The sequence below is a fragment of the Medicago sativa genome, chromosome 7, assembly GCF_051527215.1.
Source record: "Medicago sativa cultivar Bolivia chromosome 7, Bolivia_mono, whole genome shotgun sequence".
Classification (NCBI taxonomy): Eukaryota; Viridiplantae; Streptophyta; class Magnoliopsida; order Fabales; family Fabaceae; genus Medicago; species Medicago sativa.
In genome coordinates, this window is record NC_140755.1 from 74688964 (window position 1) to 74702005 (window position 13042).

General features: G+C 32.9%; 1 protein-coding gene across 1 annotated transcript; it reads left to right on the forward strand.

Annotated features, from left to right (window-relative positions):
- Positions 1-280: 280 nt before the first annotated feature.
- Positions 281-7231, forward strand: LOC146908436 (F-box/LRR-repeat protein At3g48880-like). The gene is made up of 3 exons (XM_085729269.1): positions 281-333; positions 560-931; positions 6616-7231. Exons 1-3 carry the CDS (start codon positions 281-283, stop codon positions 7160-7162), a joined length of 972 nt encoding a protein of 323 aa, XP_085585395.1. The 3' UTR covers positions 7163-7231.
- Positions 7232-13042: the final 5811 nt, after the last annotated feature.

Genomic DNA, 13042 nt, shown 5'->3' on the forward strand with positions numbered 1-13042 from the left:
AACATGTCATGATTTGATTATATTTTTTTATTTTTTTAATATAGGAAAAAAACCATATATTTCAATGTTGTGAGGTCTTTTCTACTCTATATATATGTAAGAGGAAAATTAATTTTAGCTAATTTCAGACTTCAGTCGGTGTCTGAGTGAGAGAGAGATCAAATACATTAATTTGGATCTTAGAATAAGAGGTATGTTTATAATTTCTTCAGTCAAGCGCATGTTTTGTTTGCTTTAGATTCCATTTCTTACGTGTTTTATATACATTATGTGCTCATGAATGTCCAACAATCAAGAGATAAACTTTGGACTTTGGAGTGTACTCCTCTCAATGTCTTATGTTCGTTATTTTATGATGTTGTCAATTTTTATATACTAGTTTAACTTCTTAAAAAAAACTTGAGGGAATAAATTGCGTAGATATGGTGAATCTAACTAATAAATATATAGTCGATAAACTTTTTTATCAAGGTCATGCATGATATATTCCCTGTTAGATTGTTTAAGATTATAAAATGATCATGTGAAACATTTAATGTTTTCTTAATAACTCATGCAGGAAACGTCGAAACTTGAAGAACAATAATTCAGCTAACATGTATTCTAATGATGACCTGTTTTTTGAGATTTTGGTAAGAATCTTTACAACCCTTAGTGTTGTGGACCTTGCAGTAGCTTCCATGGTTTGTAAATCTTGGAACTTAGCGAGCCGTAGCCCTACTCTATGGAAAAAACTTGATATAAATAAATTGAACTCAAGAGGCTTGAATGTACCATTGAGACCATATGCTTGGAGGGATGAACATTCAAGCCACAAAATGACTCAATTCTTGAAGTATGCTTCAAGTTTGAGTGGCGGAAATATAAGTTGCATAATATTCAATTGTTATGCCTATTTAAAAGATGTACATTTAACCTCGATTGCTGAAAGGTAACATTTTTAACTTATTCTTGCGTTGTATTTTTATATTTTATGGTTGTGGTTGAATCATTTGTTGTGCTTGAAAAACATTTAACTTTATTGTTGTAAGGGTTGAAATAACTCTTGTACTTTTCTTAGTGTATGTTAATTAATTTGAAAAAACAAAATATTTAGCCTTGTATACAATAATAGCTATAAATGTACAAATGTAATATTGGATTGAAATTAATTGTATATTGTTTGCTTCAATAGTCCGTTTTTTGCTAGTGTGAGTTAGAAGCCTCATATTAGATTAAAAAAGTGAGCGTAGAGTATTATTTATGTGAGAGGATTCATATATCCATTAGTCGTTAAGATTTTGGATGAAGATGTGGTGTTCAATACACTTGCGTGATTGTCCAAAATCTACAACGATGATACCTTGAGTTTCCATCTCGATATATATATTTCTTTGATTTACCAACGTATATAATTTTTAATGTTTCAAAGTAAATCTGTAAAATATAATTTTTGTCAAAATTACAACAATACATTGTGATTTTGACAAACTCACACTCAATCTAAACTTATTCCAGACCTTCTAAACCAACACTACATATTAACACATGGAGAAAATAACGTAGAGGAAGATAACTTGGCGCACAAGACAACTAGCTAAAGTGCATTTGTAGTTTACAATTTCATTTGCTTGTAATTTCATGTGCATTTAGTTAGTTAGAGTTATCATGAGCTGGCACTATTGTCTATATAAACTGTTTGTAACAACCTTTCACAATCAATGAAACAGTTTATCTCTCACTCTCCTTTTTGAAGCTTTTTCACCTCCTTCAATGGCGGTTTTATCTTCTTACATGGTATCAGAGCAAGATTCGTCTTGCTCTGCTTCCGCAATCAACATTACTCTGATTTCTTCTCGTTGATTACGTGCTTCAATTCATAGAACACGAATCATATTTTCTTCAATTTCTGTTTCTGATTTTTCCTCTTTCTTCTTCGTTACAAGTTCTAGATCTTGATTCAATTTTTCGTTTATTCTATATCAAACTTAGAATTCACTCAATTTTATGTTGAATCATGGTGAGAAATAACAATAATCAAGATCAAAGTCTTGATCCTTACTTCGTCCATTCTCCAGAGAATTCAGCAACGGTGAGTGTTACACCGCAGCTAAATGGTGACAATTACCATGCTTGGTCCATGAAGATGCGAAGAGCTTTGGCTATGAAGAACAAATACAAGTTTGTTGATGGTTCTATACCAATTCCTAATGAAGATGATCTGAACAAGAGTGCTTGGGAAAGGTGCAACAATCTGGTACATACATGGATTATAAACTCTATTACACCTTCTATTGCACAAAGTGTTGTTTTTATAGAAAATGCAATAGACATGTGGAATGATCTGAAAGATAGATTCATGAGAGGTGATAGAATTAGGGTTGCACAATTACATCAAGAAATTGCTAATTTGAAGCAAGGGAATCATAAAATTACAGATTACTTCACTGAAATGAGGGGTCTATGGGAAGAATTAGAACAATATAGACCAATGCCTCATTGTAATTGCCCTATTGCATGTACTTGTGTTGCTATGAGGAATGCAAGAGCCTTCAGAGCAGAGGATAGAACTATACAGTTCTTGATTGGTTTGAATGAAGAGTATCAAGGAGTGGCTTCTCAGGTTTTGTTAATGGATCCTATGCCACAAATAAACAGAGTCTTTTCTATGGTGCTACAACAGGAAAGAAAACTACAATATGGTGTTGTTGCTACTCAAAACACACCACTAGAAGACACTAATGGTTTGGTTAATGCTGTGAATGGACAAAAGCAATTTGGTAGAGGAAGAGGAAATAACTCTTCTCAAGGAAGAGGTAGAGGAAATGGAAGGTATTGCACTTTTTGTGAAAGGACAAATCATACTGTTGAAACCTGTTATAAGAAGCATGGCTATCCACCAAACTAGGGAAGAGGTGGAGGAAATTCTTATGCAAATATGGTAGATGGAGATGATGCAGAGAGTAAAGTGGCATCTGCATCATCAAGCAGAAATGAAGAAAGTTCAGGTATCAATCTTACAAAGGAGCAATATCAGAACTTGATGTCTCTACTGGAAAAGAGTAATTTGGAGACAAAGTGTTCAGCAAATGTGGTAAAAGGTATCAATCTCTACTCATCTAGTGGAGGTAATTCATGTTATGCTAATTTTGATAATAAGCATGATGATACTGGATGGATTGTAGATACAGGAGCTACCCATCATACTTGTTTTGATATGAAATGGTTTAGTAATTGCACTAAAATTGAACCTATTAGTGTTAATTTACCTAATGGAAATACTACAGAGGCAAATTGTAGAGGACAAATAAGATTGACACAGGAGTTGAGTATAGATAATGTCTTATATCTACCTCAATTTGCTGTGAATCTAATTTCTGTCTCAAAACTGATCAAAGAGCATAATTGCATTTTGCAATTTGAGGCTGATAAGTGTACTATACAGGAAAGGAACACTTTGAGGAAGATTGGTTTAGCTGAAGAAAGAAATGGTCTTTACTACTTGAAGACTGATGCTGAGAATCATCAAGTTTCAGTTTCAAGTGTATCTGCTTCAGAAAAGTTACACAAAGAACATGTGCCTGATGGAATCCTATGGCATCTCAGGCTTGGTCATTTGTCCAGGGATAGAATGATATGCATGAATAAAGTGTATAGCTATATGACTACTAGTCAACACATTGCTTGTGATGTATGTCAAATGTGTAGACAAAAGATTTTACCCTTTCCTGTTAGTGATAAGAATGCTAAATTTCCTTTTGCATTACTTCATTTTGATATTTGGGGACCATTTGGTACAGCCTCTGTACATGGTCACAAATACTTTCTTACAATATTGGATGACTGTACAAGACATATTTGGATTGTCATGATGAAAAATAAATCTGAGACTTCTCAGAATGTGAAAAGTTTCATTTCAATGGTTGAAAGGCAGTTTGAGTGTAAAGTGAAAATCATTAGGAGTGATAATGGGCCTGAATTTTTGTTGAAAGATTTTTATGCTGAGAAAGGAATTGTACATCAGAGGAGTTGTGTATATTCTCCACAGCAGAATGGTAGAGTGGAAAGAAGGCATCAGCATATACTCAATGTCAGTAGGGCTTTGATGTTTCAATCAAAATTGCCTAAGAAATTTTGGTCTTATGCTGTTTTACATGCTGTATACCTGATTAACAGGATCCCTACTAGAATTCTGAACAATAAATCCTCCTATGAAGTCTTGTACAATGAAATACCTGACCTTAGTAACCTTAAAGTTTTTGGATGCTTAAGCTATGCATCAACATTACCAGTCAACAGACATAAGTTTGACTCAAGGGCCAAAAAGTGTGCTTTCTTAGGTTACAAGCCAGGCATCAAAGGCTTTGTCCTTGTTGATGTTAATACTTCTGAAGTTTTAGTTTCCAGAAATGTCAAATTTTTTGAAATGGAATTTCCTTTTCATTCCTCCAGTATCACTACAGTTCCATCTACAGAAATTTACCTTGATAGGCCAGTCAATCCTATCATGCCTGTGAGTAATATAGGTGTGAGCTCTGTTGAAGATGATTTAGAAGTTTCACAGGGAGACTCTACCAGTGATACAGAAGAAAGGAATGTTGAAATAGCACCATTTTCTATCAGAAAGTCATCCAGAAATAGCCATACCCCATCTTATTTGCAAGATTATGTTTGCAACTCAATAGATGGTCACTACTCAATAAACAACTTTGTTAACTATTCAGCTCTTTCTCCTAAGCATTTAGCCTATGCTTACTCTTTGAATACTGAGCTTGAACCCACCAGTTTTCTTTCAGCCAGTAAAGATTCTAGGTGGTTGACTGCTATGCAAGCAGAAATAGAGGCACTCAATGTTAACCACACTTGGGTGTTTGCTAATTTGCCCCCAGATGCCAAACCTATAGGTAGTAAGTGGGTGTATAAAATCAAGAGGCATGCAGATGGTACTATAGAACGCTTTAAAGAACGTTTAGTTGCACAGGGGTTTAATCAGACTGAGGGTCTGGATTACTTTGAAACTTTCTCTCCTGTTGCAAAATTATCAACCATCAGAGTATTGCTTGCACTAGCCTCCATTCATGGATGGTATTTACATCAGCTTGATGTAAATAACGCATTCCTTCATGGAGATCTACATGAAGCTGTCTACATGAAGGTACCTCAAGGTGTCACTTCTCCTAAACCTGGCCAAGTTTGCAAGCTCTTGAAATCACTTTATGGTCTTAAGCAGGCTAGTAGGCAATGGTTTGAGAAGCTTACACATTTTTTGCATGCTCAGGGATTCACTCAAGCCACTGCAGATCACACATTATTCACTAAGATCACTGCAACTTCCTACACTGTGATCTTGGTATATGTGGATGATATCATCTTGGCAGGAACATGCCTCAAAGAGTTTGATTCATTGAAACAGGCTCTGCATAATACATTTCGTATTAAAAATCTAGGGGAACTTAAGTTCTTCTTAGGATTAGAGGTAGCACGTTCTTTTAGAGGTCTCTCTCTGTCAACGCAAGTATTGTATAGAACTACTTACTGAAGCAGGTTTGACTGATTGTAAACCTGCCTCCACTCCTCTTGACCCTTCTATTCGTTTGTCTCAAGATGGTGGCTCTCCTCATACTGATATAACTGGTTATAGGCGTTTAGTTGGAAGATTGTTGTATCTTACAACTACACGGCCAGATATAGCTTTTGCAGCTCAACAACTAAGCCAATTCATGGCCTCTCCTACTGAATTGCATTATAGAGCAGCTCTTAGAGTCCTACGCTACTTGAAACGTTCTCCAGGCAGGGGTCTCTTCTTTCCTCATTCATCTGAACTTCAACTGCTTGGCTTCAGTGATGCAGACTGGGGTGGATGTGTGGACACTCGTCGCTCTATATCAGGCTATTGTTTTTTTATTGGGCACTCTCTGGTTTCCTGGAAATCCAAGAAACAGCCAACAGTCTCATGTTCTTCTGCTGAAGCAGAATACAGAGCATTGGCTTCTGCAACCAGAGAACTGCAATGGCTGTGTTTTCTGCTTCATGATTTAAACCAAGCTCCTTCTCGTTTGCCTGTACTCTATTGTGACAATCAAAGTGCATTACATATTTCAGCTAATCCGGTTTTTCATGAGCGTACCAAACATTTGGATATAGATTGCCATTTGGTACGAGAGAAAATTCAAGCTGGGGTTATGCGCTTGCTACCAGTTCCCTCCCAGCATCAAACAGCTGACATGTTCACCAAGGCATCTGGTCCTCGACAGTTTCATGAATGTATGCTCAAACTAGGGATGGTAGATATCTACCAACCTCCAGTTTGCGAGGGGGTATTAACACATGGAGAAAATAACGTAGAGGAAGATAACTTGGCGCACAAGACAACTAGCTAAAGTGCATTTGTAGTTTACAATTTCATTTGCTTGTAATTTCATGTGCATTTAGTTAGTTAGAGTTATCATGAGCTGGCACTATTGTCTATATAAACTGTTTGTAACAACCTTTCACAATCAATGAAACAGTTTATCTCTCACTCTCCTTTTTGAAGCTTTTTCACCTCCTTCAATGGCGGTTTTATCTTCTTACACTACATATGCAAACTACTTATTTTATATGATGTTAAAAGTATATGTGTTTTTTAATGTGCAGGACTCCAAATCTCAAAAGGTTAGTTTTTCCCATATCCGGCAACATATCAAAAATTGGAATAGAAACTGCAATGAGATCATGGAGAGACCTTCAGTCCATTACAATTACCTCAGTTGTGCATCATTTTAACATTTTTGAAGCGATCAGAAAATACTGCAGGAACATCGTTAGATTAAAGATCACAGATTGTTTTGAACAATGTGAAGCTAGGGCATTGGTTAAATGCACTCCAAATCTAAAGGTTTTAAGTATTCGAAAAATGATAGTTAACATGGGAGGTTTATGTCATGTACTTAATAACTTGGAACATTTGGAGGTGGTAAACTTAAGCCATAGTCTTATTGTGGATAAATTGAATGATAGGCTTCAATTATACTCGATTAATGATGTGTTAAGTCGTGTCAATATCTCTTGCAAGCTTATCACTTGTGAAATAACAACATGCTTAAGGTGCAGGAATCCGTTTGCAAGAAATCCAAGAAGAATGCCACATGGGTTCTTGGAAGATAATTGGCGTGAAGATGAAATAACGTCTCTTTCACATTAATTAGTCCTAGTAAAATGTGATAAAGATTGCATGGATCTTATTATAAACATTTGCTCATTTTGAATTAGAATCATGTTTGGAGACATTCTATTGATTTTAGTTGTCAACTTTTCTAGTTATTATGGTTATTGAAAAATAAAATAGTCTTTTAATGTATTGAAGTATATTATAATCATGTTGAGTTCCATGCTGAAATATTATCTTGGTGATGGTTTAATGGAGAATAAAACATACTTCCCCTTGTAATTTCTTTTTGGTTAAAAAAACATACTTCCCTTTTATAGGCTTGAATTTGATTACGGGACATCTTCCTTGTTACAAATGACAAGAATAAAAAAGATGAAATATCATTTCATAGGAAAAACAAACAGGTTGGGAACTTCATATAAAAAAAATTACTTAGAATTCATATTGGTTAGAATGATTGAAGATAAAAGATCTAGTATGGAAACAACAAACTAGCTACGAATCATCAAACTAACTACCTACTAAAAAACTTCTTATAAATAACCACTATCTAATTTTCAAGGGGGTTGTAATTAACTGTTAAGAAAATTGTAAATAAATCACTAATCAATCAATATTTTTATTAACTCTAAATAATGTTTTACCATTCAACAACATTGGTGACTAAACAATAAGATAAAATCTCTCCAATTTCTCCGTTATAAATTTAGTGATGAAATTAGAAAGGGACTTCAACTTTTCGTTTTGTTATTTCTTTAGTTTATTTTGTTGGTGGATTTGTTTTGTTTGTTGGAGAAACTTTGACTATTTTTGAGATTATGTTGGATTTAGTTAAACCTATATTTTGATTTTATTAATTATAGGAGGACTGATATTTTCATTAATTATATTGTTTTTTATTATTGATTGAGACATGTGAAATATCATGTTTTGTTTTGTTATTTAATAGTTAGAGTGGATTTATGTTTGTGTTTTTGGTGCGATTTTGCTTTTTAAATTACGACAATTAATTGTTGGTGTTATTATTTTTATGAGACGTGAATGGTAACAAAAAAAAAAAGATGTGTCGGCCCGCCAACTTTTCGAGGAGCGGGGCGGGGCATGGTGGAAGTTTTAACTAGACCACTTAAATTGGTTTGTCATGCCAGTGTAAGGACGGGCCAAAACGGAGCAAGTTGGCATATATTGCCACTCATACTTAAAATGCAGCCACCAGACTTGCCAATATTTAAATTGTTATTGTGTTAGGTGTATATATATGTGGATTTCCAGCTTTCCCTCCCCCAATTTTCACATTGAAATTGTAGGGGTCACACAAGTTACTCTTGAAATTTATGAATATGAAGAAAAAAAATCACTAATTTTGAATGTCTTCGAGCATATTGGGCCTTTTGCTAACTTAACTATTAGTGGGTGTGACTATATGTTAACTGCATTCTCATCACTTGATTCTTGAGAGTCCCACTGATCATAAGCGCAGTATTCCTCTTTGCTGTTCATTTTCATCTTCTCCGGCCCCTCATACAAGTTCGATTTTGTCTTTCTTGCATGAATGTGTTTTTTAAGGGATATTTTGGTGAACCCCTTCTATCTGTTATGGAACAAGATGAAAATAACCTCATATTTGTTATCATATGTCATTGTAGATGTTAAAAATAAAGATAATTGGAAACATTTTTTCACATTTTCACAAGAGGACTTAGGTGACTATAATCAAGAAAGGGAATATAGGAAGTGGCATAACAATAGAGTCTCTATGAGCCTGTATGAATGCAGGCAAGCCAATAAACCTAAAAGGGAAAAGGAGGGGGAAACAAAGAGAAAAAATGGAAAGAAAATGAGGAAATCATTTGACAAGGGGTGTGTGAAGTATTTTCCTCTTATGTTCTTCTCAACTCCAGCTACTTGAATGCAACATTTCTTTCACAATGACACTTGAGAAAATCAGGGTTTATACTTTCATTAATGGAGGGACAAACACATCTTCTTTCTGATTCAATTTTTTTGTTGAAACGACCAAAAGAAAACATATATTAACAAACCTCCCTTCAATGCACAGGGAGTTACCGAAAAGGACAAAGGAGAATTAAATTACAAGAAATCAAAGAAACAAGCAAAAAGCTAAAAGTTACAAGTGACTAAACAAAAACATTGTAAGGGATTCAGCTACCATGCATGAAATCTGAAGCCCCGATACTCCAAAAATGGTGAAGTATCGTATCCGACACGTATCCAATACCGATACGCCCCGATACGTCCCGATACGCGTATCGGAAAAGTATCGGGCAATTAATATTTATTTTTTTGAAAAACAATGACCGATACGTGTCGGATAAGTCCCGATACGCGTATCGGAGAAGTATCGGGCAGTTATTATTTATTTTTTGAAGGAAAAAAATGACCGATACGTGTCGTATGCGACTAACTTGTACTCCGACACAACTTACTTATACTCTGACACCTATACTTCTGTCTTACATATTTCCTTTAAAAAAATAAAATAAAATAAAATAATAAGAAATAAAACTACAAGTCTGACAGCACTGTGAAAATCATATTGTCTCTTCTAACCTAAAAAAATAGGGTTTCTCGTCACCACATAGCAATAGTTATTCTCTCTTCTAACCATTACCACTGATTGAATTCTACTCTGTTTCTCTTCTCTCTAATGTTATGTTTCTTCTGCTGTTTGTTTTCGATATAAATTAGTGTTAAACTGTTAAGTAGTCAACATTAGACAAATATGCTTTTTTTTTATTATTTTTTATAGTACTTATGATGTTCTCTTTGGATGGTACTAATGATGTTTAGCTATATTCTATCTAATTTGTGCGGAAAAAATATGTAATTGTCACTTGTTTTGATCATTTTCATTAATTTGAATGTTTGTTTATTATCATTTTTAGTTATGTTTATACATTGTGCACTTATACTATTAATTTTAAATTTAATTTTTTAATAACGTATCGAGGCCGTATCGTATCGGGAATTTAGAAAATTTTCCCGTATCGGTATCGTATCGGTATCGTGTCAGGTATCGGGGCTTCATAGATGAAATTCGACAAAATTAATTGGATTGTGTGTCTTCAACCACCAACAGGAATGAATCTTTATATGTTCAATTAACTGTTCAGACAAAAGAACTTTATTACTGAAAATGTTGACATTACACTTTTTCCACAAGATTCAAATGGAAGTTATCCAAATTACCTGCAGACATGGGCGAATCTCCTTTTCAAATATATAAAATTAAGGTATGTGGTGATTTTGTTCAATTAACTGTTTCCATACTTTCTTTTCTTATGAATTGAAGGGGATAAAGCACAATAAAAGAAGAACTAAAAATCACCAGGAAAAGAAATATATGAAAGGCAAGTGAACTTTGTTTACTTGAACAATCTTGTACAAATTCTTCTTGAATTTGAAAGGGTTAATTATGTTTCTAGTCCCTATAAAATAGCGACCTTGTAAGTTTAGTCCCTACTTAATTTTAATAGCATTTTTAGTCCCTATAAAAAAAATTTACTTATAATTTTAGTCCCTGCTAAAACAAAGTTTGATTAATTATCCTTAAACTCTTAAATTTTTGAACGATTTTTTTGAGACAATATTAGAACACTATGAAAGGTTCGTTTACTAAAATTTAGAATTTTCTGACATGAAATGAATTAAATATGAATTTTTTAAAACGACAAAAGTTAAAGATAAAAAGTAATAAAATCTGGATGTAGAAATCAAATTTTGCGATAATTTTTTGCGGACGAACTTTTAGTAATGTTTTAAACATGTCTGCAAAAAATTGTTCAAAAATTTAAGAGTTTAAGCATAAATTAAACAAATTTGAATTGAGTAGGGACTAATACTCAATGCAGAAAAACAAAATTAGGGACTAAAAATGCTATTAAAATTAAGTAGGGACTGAACTTACAAGGTCGCTATTTTATAGGGACTAGAAACATAATTAACCCAATTTGAAAAGAGTAAAAATCTTTTATTACTATTTATTATCATTCACTCACATTCAACTCCTGCTTTGAAATTCAACCAAGACATATCCTTCTATTTACTTTATTGAGCTTGGAATATCAGTGAACTTCTATATTTCCATAGAGTTACTATATATATTTGTTATCACTCACATTAAAACTTACATAATATTTTGCTATGGCTAGCTAGGGAATCCAAAGAAAATATTGTTCATTATTATGAATTGGACATGCAGAAGATGCATGTGATCAATTATACATGTTCGGGAATATGAACTGTTTAGGATATTCAGAATTAATACTTGAGAGGAAGCCAACGGTATGTATCATGCATGTATTTTTGTCATTGTATTAATGGTCTAATTATATTACTTTAATTAATTTTTTTTACTTGTTCAAAAGAATTCTTTGGTTATAAAAAATATAATCAACACAATTATTTTTCCCTTTAAAATTTAAGCACATGTTGCATAAACCTTCTAAACCAAAACGGTATGAGGAAAAATAAGAGTGAAAAAATCGAGTGAAAACTTCGTCCCATAAACCAAAACTTTGTTCCATATACCGGTTCATTTGTGTAGGACTCCAAATCTCAAAATTTTAGTGTTACGGTTACCAATATCGGGCATAAAACATGATGGTAATTTGTAAACATGAGAGATTTATGTCTTGTACATTCGGAGATGGTAAATTTAGGTCACGCTTTAATTTGTTAAGAATTAGATTTGGTTTCAGTTATACTCGATCAATGATCTTAAAACCAATTTTTACGATTTCTATATCCCCTATTGTTTCTTTTTTTTAAAAAAAAATATCACATGCACTAATTATTTTTCTTATAAAAATTCCCTATCTAATTTATCAATTTGAAACATAATTTTTTCACTCTATTGGAATGGAACGTAGCAGAGTGAAGTGCACTGAAATGAACCAGTATATGGAACAAAATTTTATGATGCAATGAAATAAAAAATTCTCATTCCATAGTTTAGGAAGTGAAAAAATGTAATGAGTTATAACTTTTTTTTATTTCATGTATACCTTATTTAATCTTTTTCGTTTTCAATGATGTTATTTCCAGCGAGGAAATTCATCACGAAGGAATCACAAAAGTATGGCAGACGATGATTTTGGTTCTTTATAGCAATACATGGGTTGATGGAAAATAGAGGAGGTGGCCCACAAAGTTATACTTTAAACTATCGTGATAGCCTCGTGAGCTTCTCGGGAAGTATAGCATTTTCCTTTCTTTTTACATCAAAGATAATTTCATAAATGAAAATTTTACAATATATTAAAGGTCAATATTTTATAAATATAAGGTGGAATCTCTTCGATTAACATACGATTTGAATTATAAATAGCATATTGAGTTATAATCGACAAATTGCTTGCCCTCAAGCCTAACATGTACAAAATTTAAACTATGAAAGCAAGCATTAAAATTAATACAATCTCAAATAATCAATCCAACAAAAGTGAGAGATTGTTTGCTAAAAAAAAAAAAGTGAGAGATTGTTGATGAGCATTAATTTCTAATACCTCTGAATTTGATACTCCCTTCGATCCTATCTATAAAATACATTTAGATCAATAAAAGTTGATGTATCCAGTCAAATTTTTCTTTTAGGTTAACAAGGACTAAAATAAATTATACAATATAAATACTAAAGTAACTAAATATTAATATAACATTATATGTATTTGAAATTTAGTATTTTTTTCATAAGATTTGAAGATTGATTTTTTTAGGTGAAGATTTGAAATTTAAATTATTAATGGAATTTAACCAATATTTAGCATTTAAATTTACATCATTATTTTTAACCGTGGTCTTTTTTCATAATGAATTAAATATAATAGGTATATTATTTAATTTATTAAAGGTACTACTTTTTTGAGTCGAATAAATGCAGTAATAGTACTT